Genomic DNA, 14,975 nt, shown 5'->3' on the forward strand with positions numbered 1-14,975 from the left:
ATAGGTCCTCTCTGGGCTTGGAATTCCAGACCAGACACTGCCTGCATAGAGCACCTTTGGATAATTATCATTATTAACTGTCATCATCATAAGAGAAGCTACCATTGGCTAACGCTTCCTATGACAGTGTCCTCACCTATAGGATCATCGCACTGCTCTCACCTCACGGGATTGTTGGTGAGGATGACGCAAAGCTAATGTTTGTGAAGCGTTTGGAACAGGGCCTGGCATGTAGCAAGCGTCATGTAATTGAGAATCAACATTGAAAATATAAAAGTGATGGTTTGCTGAATGCTTAAGGAGGATGACCTCATGATACATCCCTGAGGAGGCTACCATTACATCCATTTTACAGGTGGGAAAGCTGACAGCTCAGAGCCACCTGGGGAAGAATGTTACGCCCCTCAGGAGGCAAGCTCTTAGAGCTTGAGGATGCTGGAGGCTTGGAAGGGGGGATTGCAACCCAGGGTCACCTGCCTTCCAATCCACTGGCTCCCGTCTCTCTCCTCCCCTTCCGCGGGTCCCCAGTGGGGAGGCAGGATGCTGCAGACTCTGGAGAAGGTATTTCAGGAGGGTGATCTGAGCCCTCAGCCAGGCGACGGTTATTAATAGCCAGGCCTTAGTGCCCCGCTAGGGGCGGGCAGGCTCTGGGGGGAAGGGAGCGGGAGGGAGGGCGGAGCTGAGCCCAGCCGAGCTGGGGGAGGAGAGTCCGGAGAGGCTGGCAGAACTTGGCCGCGAAGGCCCCTCCCAGTCCCCCCGGGAGCCCAGCTGTCCCCTCCGCAGATTCTCCGGGGCTGGTTCATCACCTCTGAATATTCCTGTGACAGGAGGTGCTTGCAGAGCCCGCCTCCAGCCCCAAGCAGGAATAAATAGAAGGCACCCAGCCCAGGAGAAGCAAGAAGTTTCTAGACCTGCGTTCCCGGTTTATTAAGCTCTCCGCTCCACTCAGCGGCTCTGGCTGAGAGCCTGGACGGCCTGGGCGGACGGTGGCTGGCTCATCTCCGGTGAGGCTGTGTGGAGAGGGGTCCTGGAGAATTCTGCTGCACCGGCCAAGGGTCGCCTTTGGTGGCTGGAGAGCCTTGCGGGGCTGGGACCCCAGCCTGGTGTGTGCCTCTGTCCTCGGCAGTGGCATTTTCCGAAGCTGAAGAATAACCTTGGAAGGCCAGTGCACCCACATCCCCTTGCTGTGTGACCTTGGGCAGGTGGCTCCCTCTCTCTGAGCCTCTGTTTCCCCTCCAGCTCAGCAGCCGCCATGGCTGATGGTCAGATGCCCTTCCCCTGCCATTACACGAGCCGCCGGCGCCGGGACCCCTTCCGGGACTCATCTCTGTCCTCTCGCCTGCTGGATGATGGCTTCGGCATGGACCCCTTCCCCGACGACTTGACTGCCCCTTGGCCCGACTGGGCCCTGCCTCGACTCTCCTCCGCCTGGCCGGGGACCCTGAGGTCGGGCATGGTGCCCCGGGGGCCCTCTGCTGTGGCCAGATTTGGGGTGCCTGCCGAGGGCAGGAGCCCACCCCCCTTCCCCGGGGAGCCCTGGAAAGTGTGTGTCAATGTGCACAGCTTTAAGCCGGAGGAGCTGATGGTAAAGACCAAGGACGGATACGTGGAGGTGTCTGGTGAGTGGGGGGCAGGAAGGAGAGAAGCCGGGGAGGGGGTGTAGACCTCAGACCTGGAAGAGCCAAGAGAACGCTCCTTTGGAGGGGACGCTGTGGCTGCATGACACAGGTGACTTCAGGGCTCAGGAATGCAGCCCATAAAAGTTCTCTTTATGGAAAAGCTCTCCTCTTCCAGCTCCTGGGGGGAATTTTAACCTGATTCAGCTGCTGGGGGCTTTGGGCGCTGCATCAGCCAGCCAACAGGCAGGGGAATAGAAACCACGTTGCATGTCCTAACAGAGAGAATTTAATATAAAGAATAAGTTGAGCAGATATAGGAGTGAAAAGCCAAAGAAGAAGTGGGGTTCACGTACCCAAGCATCACGACACAGTCCAGAAGGGGGTGTTTGATGCTGTGTAATGACAGTGTTAGTAACTAGCTCAGGTTTCAAGAGAAACACCTTCCCTTGTCCCAGATGAGGAAACTGAGGCATAATTGTCATTATAAGGCTACGACGTGGTAACCCTGGTCGAGCGCTTACGGTCTCCCAGGCACCGTACTCAGAGCTTTACCTGTGGCATCTCAATGAACACAAGCAGAAGGGGCGGGGCCTGTCTCCTCTTTTTTACAGATGAGGAAACTGAGGCACAGAGAGGTTAAAGTAACCCACCCAAGATCACCAAGGATTCCAACCCCGGCTGTCTGGGAATTGGGAGGCCAGAAGCAAGTTGACAATTTGTTGAGCACCTACCAGGTGCCAAGGGCTACAGCTCTTATATTCCTGCTCTCAAGTAATCTTCACTCCAGCCTTGAGAAGCAGAGGTGGCTAGTCCCATTTTGCAGCTGAGGAGGCTAAGGCCCAGGTGGGCACTCGTCCAAGGTCACGCCGTGAGTTAGCAGCAGGCAGAGTCTGGGCCTGCCCACATCCCAGCCTGGGAGAGGGAATGTTTTGGGGAAGAGGAAAGAGGAGATGGACGCTCAGTGCCTGCGAAGCAGGGCAGCAGGGGAAAAGCTTTCTGTCCCTTCCCTCCCAATTAATGTTCCATTAAAAAGCATGTTCCTGGCAGGCTCCACCAGCTGGAAAATCAATAAAAGCCATTGCAAACAGGCTGGGTAGGGACTAGCCCCAGCAGAGCAGTCTTCAGGGGGAGTTTCAAAGGCTCCCAGGGCAGAATTATGAACATCAGAGGCTCCGGAGGGTGTGGTGGGCCAGGCGGCATTCTGGGGCCTTATGTGGGTGGAGGGAGATGGCCAGGGTGCCAGCCGCCTGAAACCATTTCTCTGGGCTTTGTTTTCTTATCCGGAAATTGGGGTTCAAATGGTTACACGGCCTAAGGATTTTTGTCTTAGATGACGCATGTAAAGTGTGTACATAGTGCCTAGAACACAAGGGATCGGCATTGTTCTGGTGTTACTAGAATATTAAGGCCCCAAGACATACATACCTACATACATCCATAAATGCTAGATGTTCTTTGAGACCCAGGTTCAAATCCCACCACCACTGTTCAATCTCTGAATGGATATGGACAAGAAAGTCTTTTCACTGCTCTGAGCCTCGGCTTCCCCATCTGAAGAGTGGAGATCCTGATAATATCCATCTTGCAAGGCTGCAGGGAAGATTAAGTACGTGCAGACGATCCATGATAATAAATGCAGAGTGTCTGTAAAATGGAGCTAATACTAGTGTCTGCCTGGCACTCTGCAAACAAGGTGATTATTATCACCGCTCCTCCTGTCTTTGTTTGAATTAGGGTTCCAGAGGCTTCTGCCCCAGGGTGGAGGGTGTCCCATGCCCTGTGGCCCCTTCAGGAGAACTCTGTCCAGCCTGGAGAGCTTCTTCCTCTCCATCCTCCTTCCTAGGTGGGGTCTGGCAGCTCCAGGCTGAGATCCCAGCTGAGTACCGTACTAACCCAGAGGCTTCGAGTGGGTCACCTAGCCTCAGCTTCCACATCTGTAAAATGGGGTCATTGGGGGCTTAAATAAGACAAAGACAGACAAAGCCTTTTCAGGTTGAAAATGCCTCACAGCTGTGCACTTAGCAACATCGGCTTGACAGAATCCAAATCCCCCAAGAATACATACAGAGATTTTTATAACAGGGATTTAAAAAATCAAATCGATTATCAGGGGCTCCGTTTGAACAGCAACTTTCAAGGGACGTGGGAAGTCAGATCTGTCTCCCATCCTACCTCACTTAATGACACACCCATTCTTCCTCAAGCTGTTTGTGCAGGGCACTGTGCTAAACGCAGCCAGATGTTGGTTCACTGGTTCCTCACATGGACTTCCAAGGAAATATGCGTAGGTTTGTTGCACCCATTTTACAGATGAGGAAACTGAGGCCCAGAGAGACTAAGTCACCTGAGATCACTTGCTTCTCCATGGCAAGGTCTGAAATTCAAAGCCAGGCCTGCTTAGGTAGTTCCAAGTCAGGATGGCTGGATCTGCTTCTAATTGAGTGGCCTGGGACAAATCCTACGACCTCTTGGGCCTCAGCTTTACCCTTGGTCTTATGAGGAGTTGGACTAGATCAGTATTTGCCAAATGGTGTGTTTTAAGATATCACTGGGCATCTGATAAATGCTGGTCTCCTCACTGCAGGACTTATCAGAGCATTGAATTTGCTAATGGCGTTTATGAATCTCTGAGAGGTAGCCCTGTCTTATCTGACCACATATGAGTGTCTAGGCCCAGGGAAGTGTTTGGAAAATGCTAGACTAGATGGTTTCCATCATGCCTCACATATACCCCTCCCCCACCCTGCAGCCACCAGCCAAGAAATGTTCTCTTCATGGGCCGCTGGCCCAGGCCCTGGCCGAGGAAGGGACTGGAAAGCCAGAGGCTTTATTCCACCCCCTCTCCTGAATCCCAGGGCCTCTGCCTCCCCTGGAAACAGCCCCTTCTTTCTTCAGCTGGGCCGATGGCTTTCCCCGAAGTGCTGATGCTGCTTCTTGGCACCTAAATTTCTCGGTGGCTGTGAGGGACCTCTAGCTTCCCCTGGCCTCCAGATGGGTTCGTTCTTTTGTTTTTTTCATAATAATTGCTTTTTTGTTTACCAACATAAAATATTTCCATGGTAGAAAATGTAGACAGGAAAGCAAAATAAGAAATTAAAAATCAGTCGTAATCCTTAAGCTGCCCCAGTAAATAGATATCCAAATACCATGCAAATTAAGCTTCAGCAGGGGCCTCCTAGCAAAACCCTCTTTCACCCAGCTTAACACCCTCCCCCAAGCCCCCCTTTACGGAGCTGCCTTTGCTTAGAGATCCCCCCACAACCCCGGTACCCTATTTTCAGAGCATGGACAGAGAGGTTTAGCTTCTGTGGGTCAGTTTTTTCCCCCAGTATCAAAATAAACCACAAGCATTCACCTTCACATGGTATTTTTACAACTTTCAAAGCAATTCTGTGACTCATTGGCTCCTAGGAAGTTGTTGTCACCGCCATTGTAGAGAAGAAGAGAGATGTGCTGGGAAATGTCAGAGCAGGGACTCCAATCCCCAACCCACATCCCTGCCTTGGAGTCTTTGCTCCAGCACTTCCAAGCTGTGTGACCTGGGGCACATCACTTAACCTCTCTGAACTTCCATTTCCCCATCCACAAAATGGTAATAATAAAAGTACCTGCTTTCTAAGGTTTTTGTGAAAAATGAACAGTTGATATCGGTAAGGTGCTTAGAACAGTGGCGGACACCAAGGAAGCGCCGCAACATAAGAGCTGGCTGTTATTATTCTCACCATCACCATCATTATCATTTATTATTGCCAGGACAGCAAGTGTGCAAAAGGGCTGAGTCAGAGGCACTGGCCTGTCCCCAGGGGAAGCAGGTCTCCGGAGGCCCAGGCTTTGGGAAGGGGACCAGGGGACAGACAGTGTTCCTCTGGCCACAGGCCTGTATCAGAGCTGGTCAGCTGGTGGTCACGGACTTGGCAGGTCAGAATAAACTCTCTGAGCTTCAAGAGGCAGCACGTTGGCAGAATAGTATGTTCTGGTTAGCCAGACACTCCCGTTGAAAAATGAATTCCTGTAAATGTACCCCTTTCCGCCCAGCTGGTGGGAGACTACGTTAATGCAGCCTTTCCTAAGGGAAATTTACAACATACAGAGCAAGCCTTCGAAATTCTAGAACTTGGAACTTATCCTAGGAAGTCATGAGGCCAGGTGTGAAGATCTAGCTACAAGAATGTTCAGTACAGTGAGGTTCTTTCTGATGTCAGAAACCCTCTCAGTGCCCCAAAGCCGGGGATTGGCTAAATGAACTTATATCTCCCCGCAGCCATTAAAAGTCAGGTTGGCAGTGAATATTCGCTATAATATGGAAAAATAATTATAACTCATCAGTAAGAGAGAAAAACAATTTTCAGGTGTAACATACAGTATGATCTCATTTGATAAAACGGGTGATATACGTCTATACTATATAACATGTATGCATTTCTAAGTAACATAGAAAAGTCCGGAACTTATACAAAAATGTGGTTTCCTTGGGGTGATGGAATTATGGAGGGTTTTGATTTTTTTTCTTTCTTTTCTACATTTTCAAACATACACATGCGTTATCTTGTAATCAGAAAAAATGTTATTAATAAAGGCATAATGAATAATAAAAAGGTAATGGATAATGTAATCACCTATAAATTATCAGCTTAAAATCTTGACTGCAGTAAGACACTATATTACACAAGGTTATTTACAGTCTAGATTCCAAAGCCCCTCAGAAGGATGTCCGCGGGTAAGTGAGGGTTCTTGGCTCTGGAATGTGGTGTCACAAGTGAGGAACGAGTAATAATAGGAGCCTGATGGCTCTGCCAGGTGCTAATCCGATTTGTTTAACGAGAAATTAGAGATACTCTCTCCATTTAAAAAAAAAAAAGCGGGGATGGCCAACGGGCTCAGAATTTGTTACATAAATTGCAGACGGCAGCCAGTTTGCGCCTAAGCCTTCTTGTAATTTCATATTTTTCCTTCCTAAGGAAAGAAAAAAAGCCCTCGCCTGCCAGCCTGGAGGAGGAGGGGTGGGTGGAATTTTACATCCATGGCGACTAATGTGTCATTTCTCAGGAAAGCCCCCTTAGGGTGTTGTTTTCTTTTAGCAGGTTGAAGCATTATTTCCAGGCAGTTCTTTCAGGACTCAGTACAGATAATGGGGCCCAAATAACTAACTGGAAGCTGGAACAGGCGGAGGGGCATCGGACCCCAGCCCTTGGCTTCGATTCCAAGAGTTGGTTCTGAGACTGGGGCTGCCATGCACTTGCTGGGTGCCCTTAGACCCATCCCTGGGCCTCAGTTTTCACATCGGTAACTGAGGGAGAAAGAGGCCCATCCTCAGAGCTGGGAAAGGGCTCTGTGCATTATAAAGCCAGCTGGGTGGCAAACTAGCCCCACTTCTTTCCTCTCACCCATTCTGGGATGTTGGCCTCAGGGGTCTCCTGGCTGGTTAGGAGAGAGGGGTGAGACGCAAGGCTTCGAAGATGCCGTGCCACATCTTAGAAGACAGGAGACAGACTGTGATTTCCCACGTCTAATGCATAATCATCTACAAACCACGGTCAAGGCCTCCTGACCTGCCTGTTGTCTTACCGCATCTTCACAACAGCCTGGGAGGTAGTATCAAGTGGGTCCACTTAGCAGATGAGGGACCAGAGGCTCAGACAACCAGAGCCTCTAGACCAAGCCCCGAGCCACACAGCGAGGCCGGGGCAGGTTTTACCTCTGAGCCTGAGTCCTGAATGATGCCCGAGGGACATAGCTGCTGACACATGGCTTTCTTCTCCCTTCCAGGTAAACATGAAGAGAAGCAGCAAGAAGGTGGCATTGTTTCCAAGAACTTCACAAAGAAAATCCAGTAAGTAACCTGGCAGTTGGATTTCAGGGTAGGATTGGAGTGGAAGTGGGGATGCTGGGATCTGAGATCTGGGGTCTCTCCCTCTTGGGCATCTCTACTTCAAGATACACACCCCTGCCCCCAGGGCAGGGAATTGAACCCTTGCACCTCAAGGGGAGAAGGTATCACAGCAAACGTGCAATAGGTTCCCAGAAAGGGCGGCACGTAGGTTGTGCCAAGTCATCTGCTCAGTGCCCCGTGGGGTGGGATTAACAATCTCATTCTGTAGATGAAGAATCCGAGAATAGGAAAGGCGAGATGACTTGTCCACAATTCCATGTAAATTGGGGCGCTCACCCACCCATGTGATATGATGCCCCCAAATTCCCCAATAGAATCTTTCGAAGGCTGCTTGCTCTAAGTCTCCCATGGCCAAGGGAACGCGCGCCTTCCCTAAAGCATCCACGTGAATTAGGCTGGAAGGTGTCCTGCTGTCATCACTACTCACCACTTAGAGGGGTCTTCAGGCTGAGAGACTGGGACAAAGGAAAGGCCAGTTTTGCTGAGGGGAGTGAGAAGGGCTGAGGCGGGGCGGGGGGTGGGGGGGATTATGCGAGCAGCAGAAAGACCAGCGGACCGAGCCAATGAGTCAAAGCCACCCTGAGGCCCCGATGGCAACAACTGTAGGCACAAGAGACTCACCTTCCCCCTAATCAGCGTCCTTCCCCTATGTGCACTTCTCGGTCCGAAGTCTTTTCCCAGTCCCGTTTCACCTTTGCAGCAAAGGTATGCAGTGGGGAAAGGAGACATTACCTTCCTTGTATTATGGGGAAACGAAATCTCCCAGAAGGGAAGGGACATACCCAAGGTCCTTAAAATTAGCATCTAGAACAGCCCAAACAGACCTTTGAACTCTGAGTTCACTGTGTTCATTCCTTGAGCAAGGAATGCCCTTTCCTCACCTGTGAAAGGGATGGATGCTGAAAAGGACATGAGATCACGGCACTGTGATGGGCACACAGCAGGTCCCCATAAGTGGTGGTTTGTTGTTACTATTATTGTTGTTGTTACTGCATCTTAACTCCTCCCCTCGCCCTGGCAAAGATATCCTGTGTCTGGAGAGATCGCACAAACCGAATTCTGAGGCTGCTTTCAGCTTTAGGATTCTGTAGTCCTGTCTCTCCTGCCATGTGCCCATTCCTAACCCACCGGGTGCCTCTGGAGTACTTCAAAGGCTGCAGCCACTTCCTGATAAGGCAAACGCCAAACTGTTCTTCTCCGCCATCCCTGGCTCACCTGCCATCCCCAAGACCCACGCCTTTCCCTAGTACCGCAGCCAGCCGGAACAAATGTTGCTGATGGGGGAGAGATGAGGGAGAGAGGGAGGGAGGGGGCTGATGTTTCTTTCTTTCTTTCTTTCTTTTTAATAAATAATTTATTTATTATTTTTGGCTGCACGCGGGCTTTCTCTAGTTGCGGTGAGCAGGGGCTACTCTTCGTTGTGGTGCGCGGGCTTCTCATTGCGGTGGCTTCTCTTGTTGCGGAGCACGGGCTCTAGGCGCGCGGGCTTCAGTAGTTGTGGCTTGCAGTCTTCCATAGTTGCGGCTCCTGGGCTCTAGAGCGCAGGCTCAGTAGTTGTGGCGCACGGGCTTCGTTGCTCCATGGCATGTGGGATCTTCCCGGACCAGGGCTTGAACCCCTGTCCCCTGCATTGGCAGGCGGATTCTTAACCACTGCGCCACGAGGGAAGCCCTGATGTTTCTTTTAAGAGACTGAAATAAGGTCTCAGGATGGAGTCACAGGCAGGGCAGAGCTGTGAAAGGGACTGAACCGGAAAGAAGTCAGCAAATTCATCATCTCTAAAAGACAGCCATTTCCATGGATCTCACCATCTCCGAGGCCTCCGGGAAGACAGCTTGCTGGGAGTTACTTGACCAGATAGAAGTGCCTAAAGCTGCTGGAGGCTTGGCAGCTGGGCTGGGCTGCTTGTTAGGACACTGGACTGACATGGCCAGGAGCCCCCCAGAGGCTCTCCTTAGTCAACCAGTCATCCCAACCCTGTCCCTGGACCCTCCAAGCCTCCCCGCATTCCAGCGACTAAAGGGCCCCCAGGACCCTCCTCCATCACTTCGGCATGGATCCATCCATTCTGGTTGGTCCAGCTGTGCCAGTTGTTAAATATTGTTGAACCTCGCCTCTGCGTGTAGGGAGTCCCAGCTCCATGACTGAGTGGGTGACTTGCAGCAAAATGCTGAACTGCTCTGAACTTCTGTTCCTGTATCCCTCCTTCCCTCAGGATGGGGAATGAGAGGATGTGTACAGACTCAGCGCCCAGCCCATGGGAATTAAAATTATTAAAGATTCCACAAGGCTGGAATCACATAAGAGCAGCTGGGACTTCTGGGACCTCCTGGCTCTGCCCAGACTACAGACACCAAGCAGTGGGACTGGGGTCTGGGATGGCTTTAGCCCCATCTCAGAGGTCTCATTGCCTCTCCCAGGAAAAGCTCCAGTCACTAGAGGCCAGGGAAGCTCCTTCAGCCAGGCTGAGATCCTTCCTTGGAGATATAGCCAGGCTGAGATCCTTCCTTAGAGATATCCTCCCAGACAGGATGCTGCAGCCGTTTGCCTCAGCCACGGCTAGGAATTCTTCTCAACACATCCATCCCCATGTGAAAGACCCTGTTTTGACTGGATGAGGGAGAGAGGGAGAGGTCCTGGAATTTGCCAGTCAGGTTGGGTGCAGGGCAAAGCCTGGAGATGGGGGCTTTTCCACACCCAGCTGGAGTGAGAGGCCAGGGGATGCCGGAAGTCATCAATGGCGGATGCCCAGAACCGAAGCAGACGTGAGTGTCTTTGCTCCACATCTTCCGCGGTGTCTGTCTGATCTGCCGTTTAGTGACCCCGGTGGTGTGTCAGGAGTCATGTTAAAAGACGGAGAGTTTTAATTTTGTCTCATCTTTAAAAGGATGCTATAACCATAAACAAGATGAAAAGATAACCCTCAGAATGGGAGAAAATATTTGCAAATGAAGCAACTGACAAATGATTAATCTCCAAAGTTTACAAGCAGCTCATGCAGCTCAATATCAAAAAAACAAACAACCCAATCCAAAAATGGGCAGAAGACCTAGATAGGCATTTCTCCAAAGAAGATATACAGATTGCCAACAAATCCATGAAAGGATGCTCAACATCACTAATCATTAGAGAAATGCAAATCAAAGCTACAATGAGATATCATCTCACCTCAGTCAGAATGGCCATCATCAAAAAAATCTACAAACAATAAAAGCTGGAGAGGGTGTGGAGAAGAGGGAGCCCTCTTGCACTATTGGTGGGAATGTAAATTGATACAGCCACTGTGGAGAACAGTATGGAGGTTCCTTCAAAAACTAAAAACACAACTACCATATGACCCAGCAATCCCACTACTGGGCACATACCCTGAGAAAACCATAATTCAAAAAGAGTCATGTACCACAGTGTTCACTGCAGCTCTATTTACAATAGCCAGGACATGGAAGCAACCCAAGTGTCCATCGACAGATGAATGGATAAAGAAGATGTGGCACATCTATACAATGGAATATTACTCAGCCATAAAAAGAAGCGAAATTGAGTTATTTGTAGTGAGGTGGATGGACCTAGAGTCTGTTGTACAGAGTGAAGTAAGTCAGAAAGAGAAAAACAAATACTGTATGCTGACACATATATATGGAATCTAAGAAAAAAAAAAGGTTCTGAAGAACCTAGGGACAGGACAGGAATAAAGACACAGATGTAGAGAATGGACCTGAGGACACGGGGAGGGGGAAGGGTAAGCTGGGACGAAGTGAGAGAGTGGCATGGACATATATACACTACCAAACGTAAAATAGATAGCTAGTGGGAAGCAGCCGCATAGCACAGGGAGATCAGCTCGGTGCTTTGTGACCACCTAGAGGGGTGGGATAGGGAAGGTGGGAGGGAGACGCAAGAGGGAGGAGATATGGGGATATATGTATACGTATAGCTGATTCACTTTGTTATACAGCAGAAACTAAGACACCACTGTAAAGCAATTGTACTCCAGTAAAGATGTTTAAAAAAAAGGATGCTATAGAGTAGGTATCATTAAGCTTACCTTGTGGATGAGGAAACTGAGGCTCAGAGGATGATGGGACTCAGCTAAGGTCACACAACCAATAATGAGCCGGTCTGGGACTTGAACACAGGTGTCTCCACCTTCCAAGCCCACGACCTTCCTGTTCGGTTAGGGGAAACCAAATGAGTGGTTCACGAACCATCTTCAACTAGTTTTTGCCTTCTGTGCTTACGTTCCCATACTATTATTTGCTCACGGCTTTTTTTCTTTTCGATCAACTCGCTTTTGATAAGGTTCAATTCTCATCAGTCAAACGTTCACTGAAGAAGGCAATTGTAAAATAAATCCAACGGAAGCAAAATGTGGTTAAATTCTAACTAGGCCATGTTGCCTGCCTGAAGGTCTAAGTCATAGATTAGCTCTTTCTTTGTTAATAGAGAGAAAATAGCAAGAGATAGAGGCCAAGGTGTTACAGGCATGTTAACACAGAGCTGAGACTTCCCCTTAGATGTGAATGAAAGATCTGCAAGAGGGTTGAGGAGGAATAGCTCTCCCACCACGTGTTTCAATATAGAGGTCACCCGGTGAGAGCCCTTGAACAAGTCTCTCCCCATCTCGGGGCCTCAGTTTCCTCGTGTGTAACACGGGAGCATCGTCCTGGACAGTCGAGATCCTTTCGGGCTCCGACAGTTCATGGGTCAGTGCTTGCGCTAAAATCGTCTCAGCTGTCAAGATGCTCACTTGTACAGCCAATGACTTCAATAACAATGTAGGAGGTGAGGCTGACTGAGCACTTCCTGTATGCCAGGCGCTGTGCTAAGCCCTTTGCTTCCATCGTCCTACATAATTCTCACACCACCCTAAGAGATAGATGCTATTTTTAACCCCCTTTTCCTATAAGGAAATAAGTTCAGAGAGGCAGGATCACTAGCCCAAGGTCGCACAGTCAGGAAGAACCAGGATTTGAACTCACGTCTGCCCGCCTGCAAAGTCCATGCTTGTGGACCACGGCTGCCCTGTCATATTGTCCCAGGTGTTCTGTGGGTTGGCGTGCAAAGGGTTAGACGGAGTCAGCTCATCCCCAGCCCAGAGAGGGAGGTCCAAGCTCTTGGCCTTGTCTCTACTTCAGAAGTGTGGCTTGGCAACTGCGCAAGTTCCCGTTCTCTTCCGTCCTTCCCTGCAGCCCCTTGGTAATCTCCGTGGCTCAATTTGGCAGGAGTCTCCCTGGTAGAGGAAGTTCACGTGGCTACAGGTGGCTGTTCACAGCAAAAAACTCCCCAACCCCTCCAGGAAGGGTCCTTCTGCCCATGACCAGAATGGGCTCACCTTACTTCCTGGGTCTTTCATCAAGACCCCTGCATTGACAATAGTCAGAGCCAGCCTGGACCGGCGATCTATGGGGATTGAACCTTCTGGCTTTCCCTACCGTGGACCTTTTTTCAAAATTCTGGTGCCTGGGGAGACAGGGGAGCATCATGATAAGCTACTCTGAGTTCGGAGACCGGGATTCCAATTCTATTCTCCTCTGCTGCTTGCCGGCTGTGTGACCTTGGGCAAATCAGTTCACCTCTCTGATCTCAGTCTCCTCATCTATAAATTGGGGATAGTAGTGGAACTTGCCTGCTGGGATTATTATCAAAATAATAATCCCACCAGGCAATATCGAAAATATTTTCTTTCAAATGAAATGAGAATGTTTGGCTATATTAAAGATAATAAATGAATCGTGTGTTTCTCCTAGGCTTCCTGCAGAGGTGGATCCTGTGACAGTATTCGCCTCGCTTTCCCCAGAAGGCCTGCTGATCATCGAAGCCCCCCAGATCCCCCCTTACTCACCATTTGGAGAGAGCAGTTTCAACAATGAGCTTCCCCAAGACAGCCAGGAAGTCACTTGTACCTGAGACCCCAGTCTTGGCCCTTCCTTGTTCCCTCCCCAACCCCTGGGCTTCTTTGATTCCAGGATACATTACTTTAGCTGAACTCGTAGATTTAGTGCGACTGAAATGTTGGGGGTCAGGGTGGATTGACCAGATTCCCTGGAGAGTGTAATAGTAGGTTTTTCCGCAAGATGGCGCAATTGGCAGTTCGTGTTCCGCTGCTTTAGGCCAAGATGCTAGGAGTTTTTCTTTCTTTACCTTTTCTATCGTGATGAAAATGTTGCACATTCTACAGCTGCAAAACAAATAAAAGGGGACATAACATTTCACATTGTAGCTTACCTTGCAGCTAATGCAAGAGTTGCTTTTCTCTGGGGACCTCCCCATCACCCAGGTTCCCATTCTGGGCTCCCAGTGCCCATGCCTGCCTCAGGGTTTGGTTGACGGAGCCCAGAAGCTCACCCCGCTGTGTTTCTGAAGACCTGGTTTACACAGGCTTATAGACAGGTCTTACATCCCCATATGGGATTTATCCAACAACCACATGAAAACGAACAGTGCCTTCTGCCCTCCACCCAGGCATTTATAGCATGTTCCCAAGCTGGCACTCCCCAAGGACTCTGGAAGCCCCTTAGTTTATTCTCTGGCTAAAGTCCCCCCTTTCTTGTGTCTCCTATGTCCAAGTCGGGATTTTTACAGAGGGGGCTGTCTCCAGACAGCTCCACCAGGAACCAAGCAAAGGCCAGACTGCCTGTCAGGCAGACTCGTGGTACTGTGTCTATGGGTGGGACATGTGTGTCATTGTTATTTGAATTGTGCTGTTTAGGGGAAAATAACAGTAAATAATAATAATAATAAAGGAGCTTGTTCTTAGCTTCGTGTGTTGTTTTGATGGGAACTAAATGCAGTACCACTTAGATATGCCACATCTATTCGGGATGCTTGCGGCAGCAAATAATAATGCCCAGTGCATAGGGGCTTAAATGACATAAATATCTGTCTAACTTTATAAGAAGTTTAGATATGAGTGATTTCGGAGTTACTTTTTCAGCTGTTATGCCACCAAGAACCCAGAGTCTTTCTATCGTTTTCCTCTGCCGTCTCTGACAAGTCTACAAGTTCTGTCTTCATGTTTGCAAGATGGCTGCAGCAGCTCCAAGCATCTCAACCTCATATGACAATGTATAGGAAGAGAAGGCAAGGGTAAAAAAGTCTTTTTGTCTGAATTTCTCTTTTATCGGTAACGTCTTTCCCAGAAGCTCTCAGCAGATTTCTTTCTTTTATTTCATTGACCAAAACTGGGTCACGTGTATGCTGCAGCCAATCCCTGGCAAAGGGAAAGGGAAGCCGCGTTGGGCTAAGATCAATATTGATTTGTCCTTTGAGGCCAGGAACATTGCTGCCTGAAAAAACAAGGTTCTGTCAGGAAGGAGAAAAGGGGCAATCAACAATTGAGGGATGCCCCACACTGATGCTGCCAGGAGCCCAGAACCCTGAAAGTAGGGTGGTGGGGAGCAGGGAGGCTACCAGGGTGCATCAGTGAGAACTGTTTCTGTGCTGAGTGCTGGGAAACCCCACTCGAA

The 14,975-nt window shown here is 49.7% G+C and overlaps 1 protein-coding gene across 1 annotated transcript; it reads left to right on the plus strand.

The window, feature by feature from the left end:
• The first annotated feature begins 830 nt into the window (after positions 1 to 830).
• On the plus strand, positions 831 to 14,265 carry HSPB8 (heat shock protein family B (small) member 8). Its single transcript, XM_079942684.1, has 3 exons — positions 831 to 1,619; positions 7,386 to 7,449; positions 13,257 to 14,265. Exons 1-3 carry the CDS (start codon positions 1,253 to 1,255, stop codon positions 13,414 to 13,416), a joined length of 591 nt encoding a protein of 196 aa, XP_079798810.1. The 5' UTR covers positions 831 to 1,252; the 3' UTR covers positions 13,417 to 14,265.
• The last annotated feature ends 710 nt before the right edge of the window (positions 14,266 to 14,975 follow it).

This window comes from Stenella coeruleoalba (assembly GCF_951394435.1).
Source record: "Stenella coeruleoalba genome assembly, chromosome: 14".
Lineage (NCBI taxonomy): Eukaryota > Metazoa > Chordata > Mammalia > Artiodactyla > Delphinidae > Stenella > Stenella coeruleoalba.

What these genes read in the sequence shown, in the direction of transcription:
- HSPB8 (XM_079942684.1), top strand. Translation starts at nt 1,253, where the DNA reads ATGGCTGATGGTCAGATGCCCTTCCCCTGCCATTACACGAGCCGCCGG. An exon ending in CGGATACGTGGAGGTGTCTG is followed by an intron (nt 1,620 to 7,385) that starts GTGAGTGGGGGG and finishes TCTCCCTTCCAG; the next exon opens with GTAAACATGAAGAGAAGCAG. An exon ending in AACTTCACAAAGAAAATCCA is followed by an intron (nt 7,450 to 13,256) that starts GTAAGTAACCTG and finishes TGTTTCTCCTAG; the next exon opens with GCTTCCTGCAGAGGTGGATC.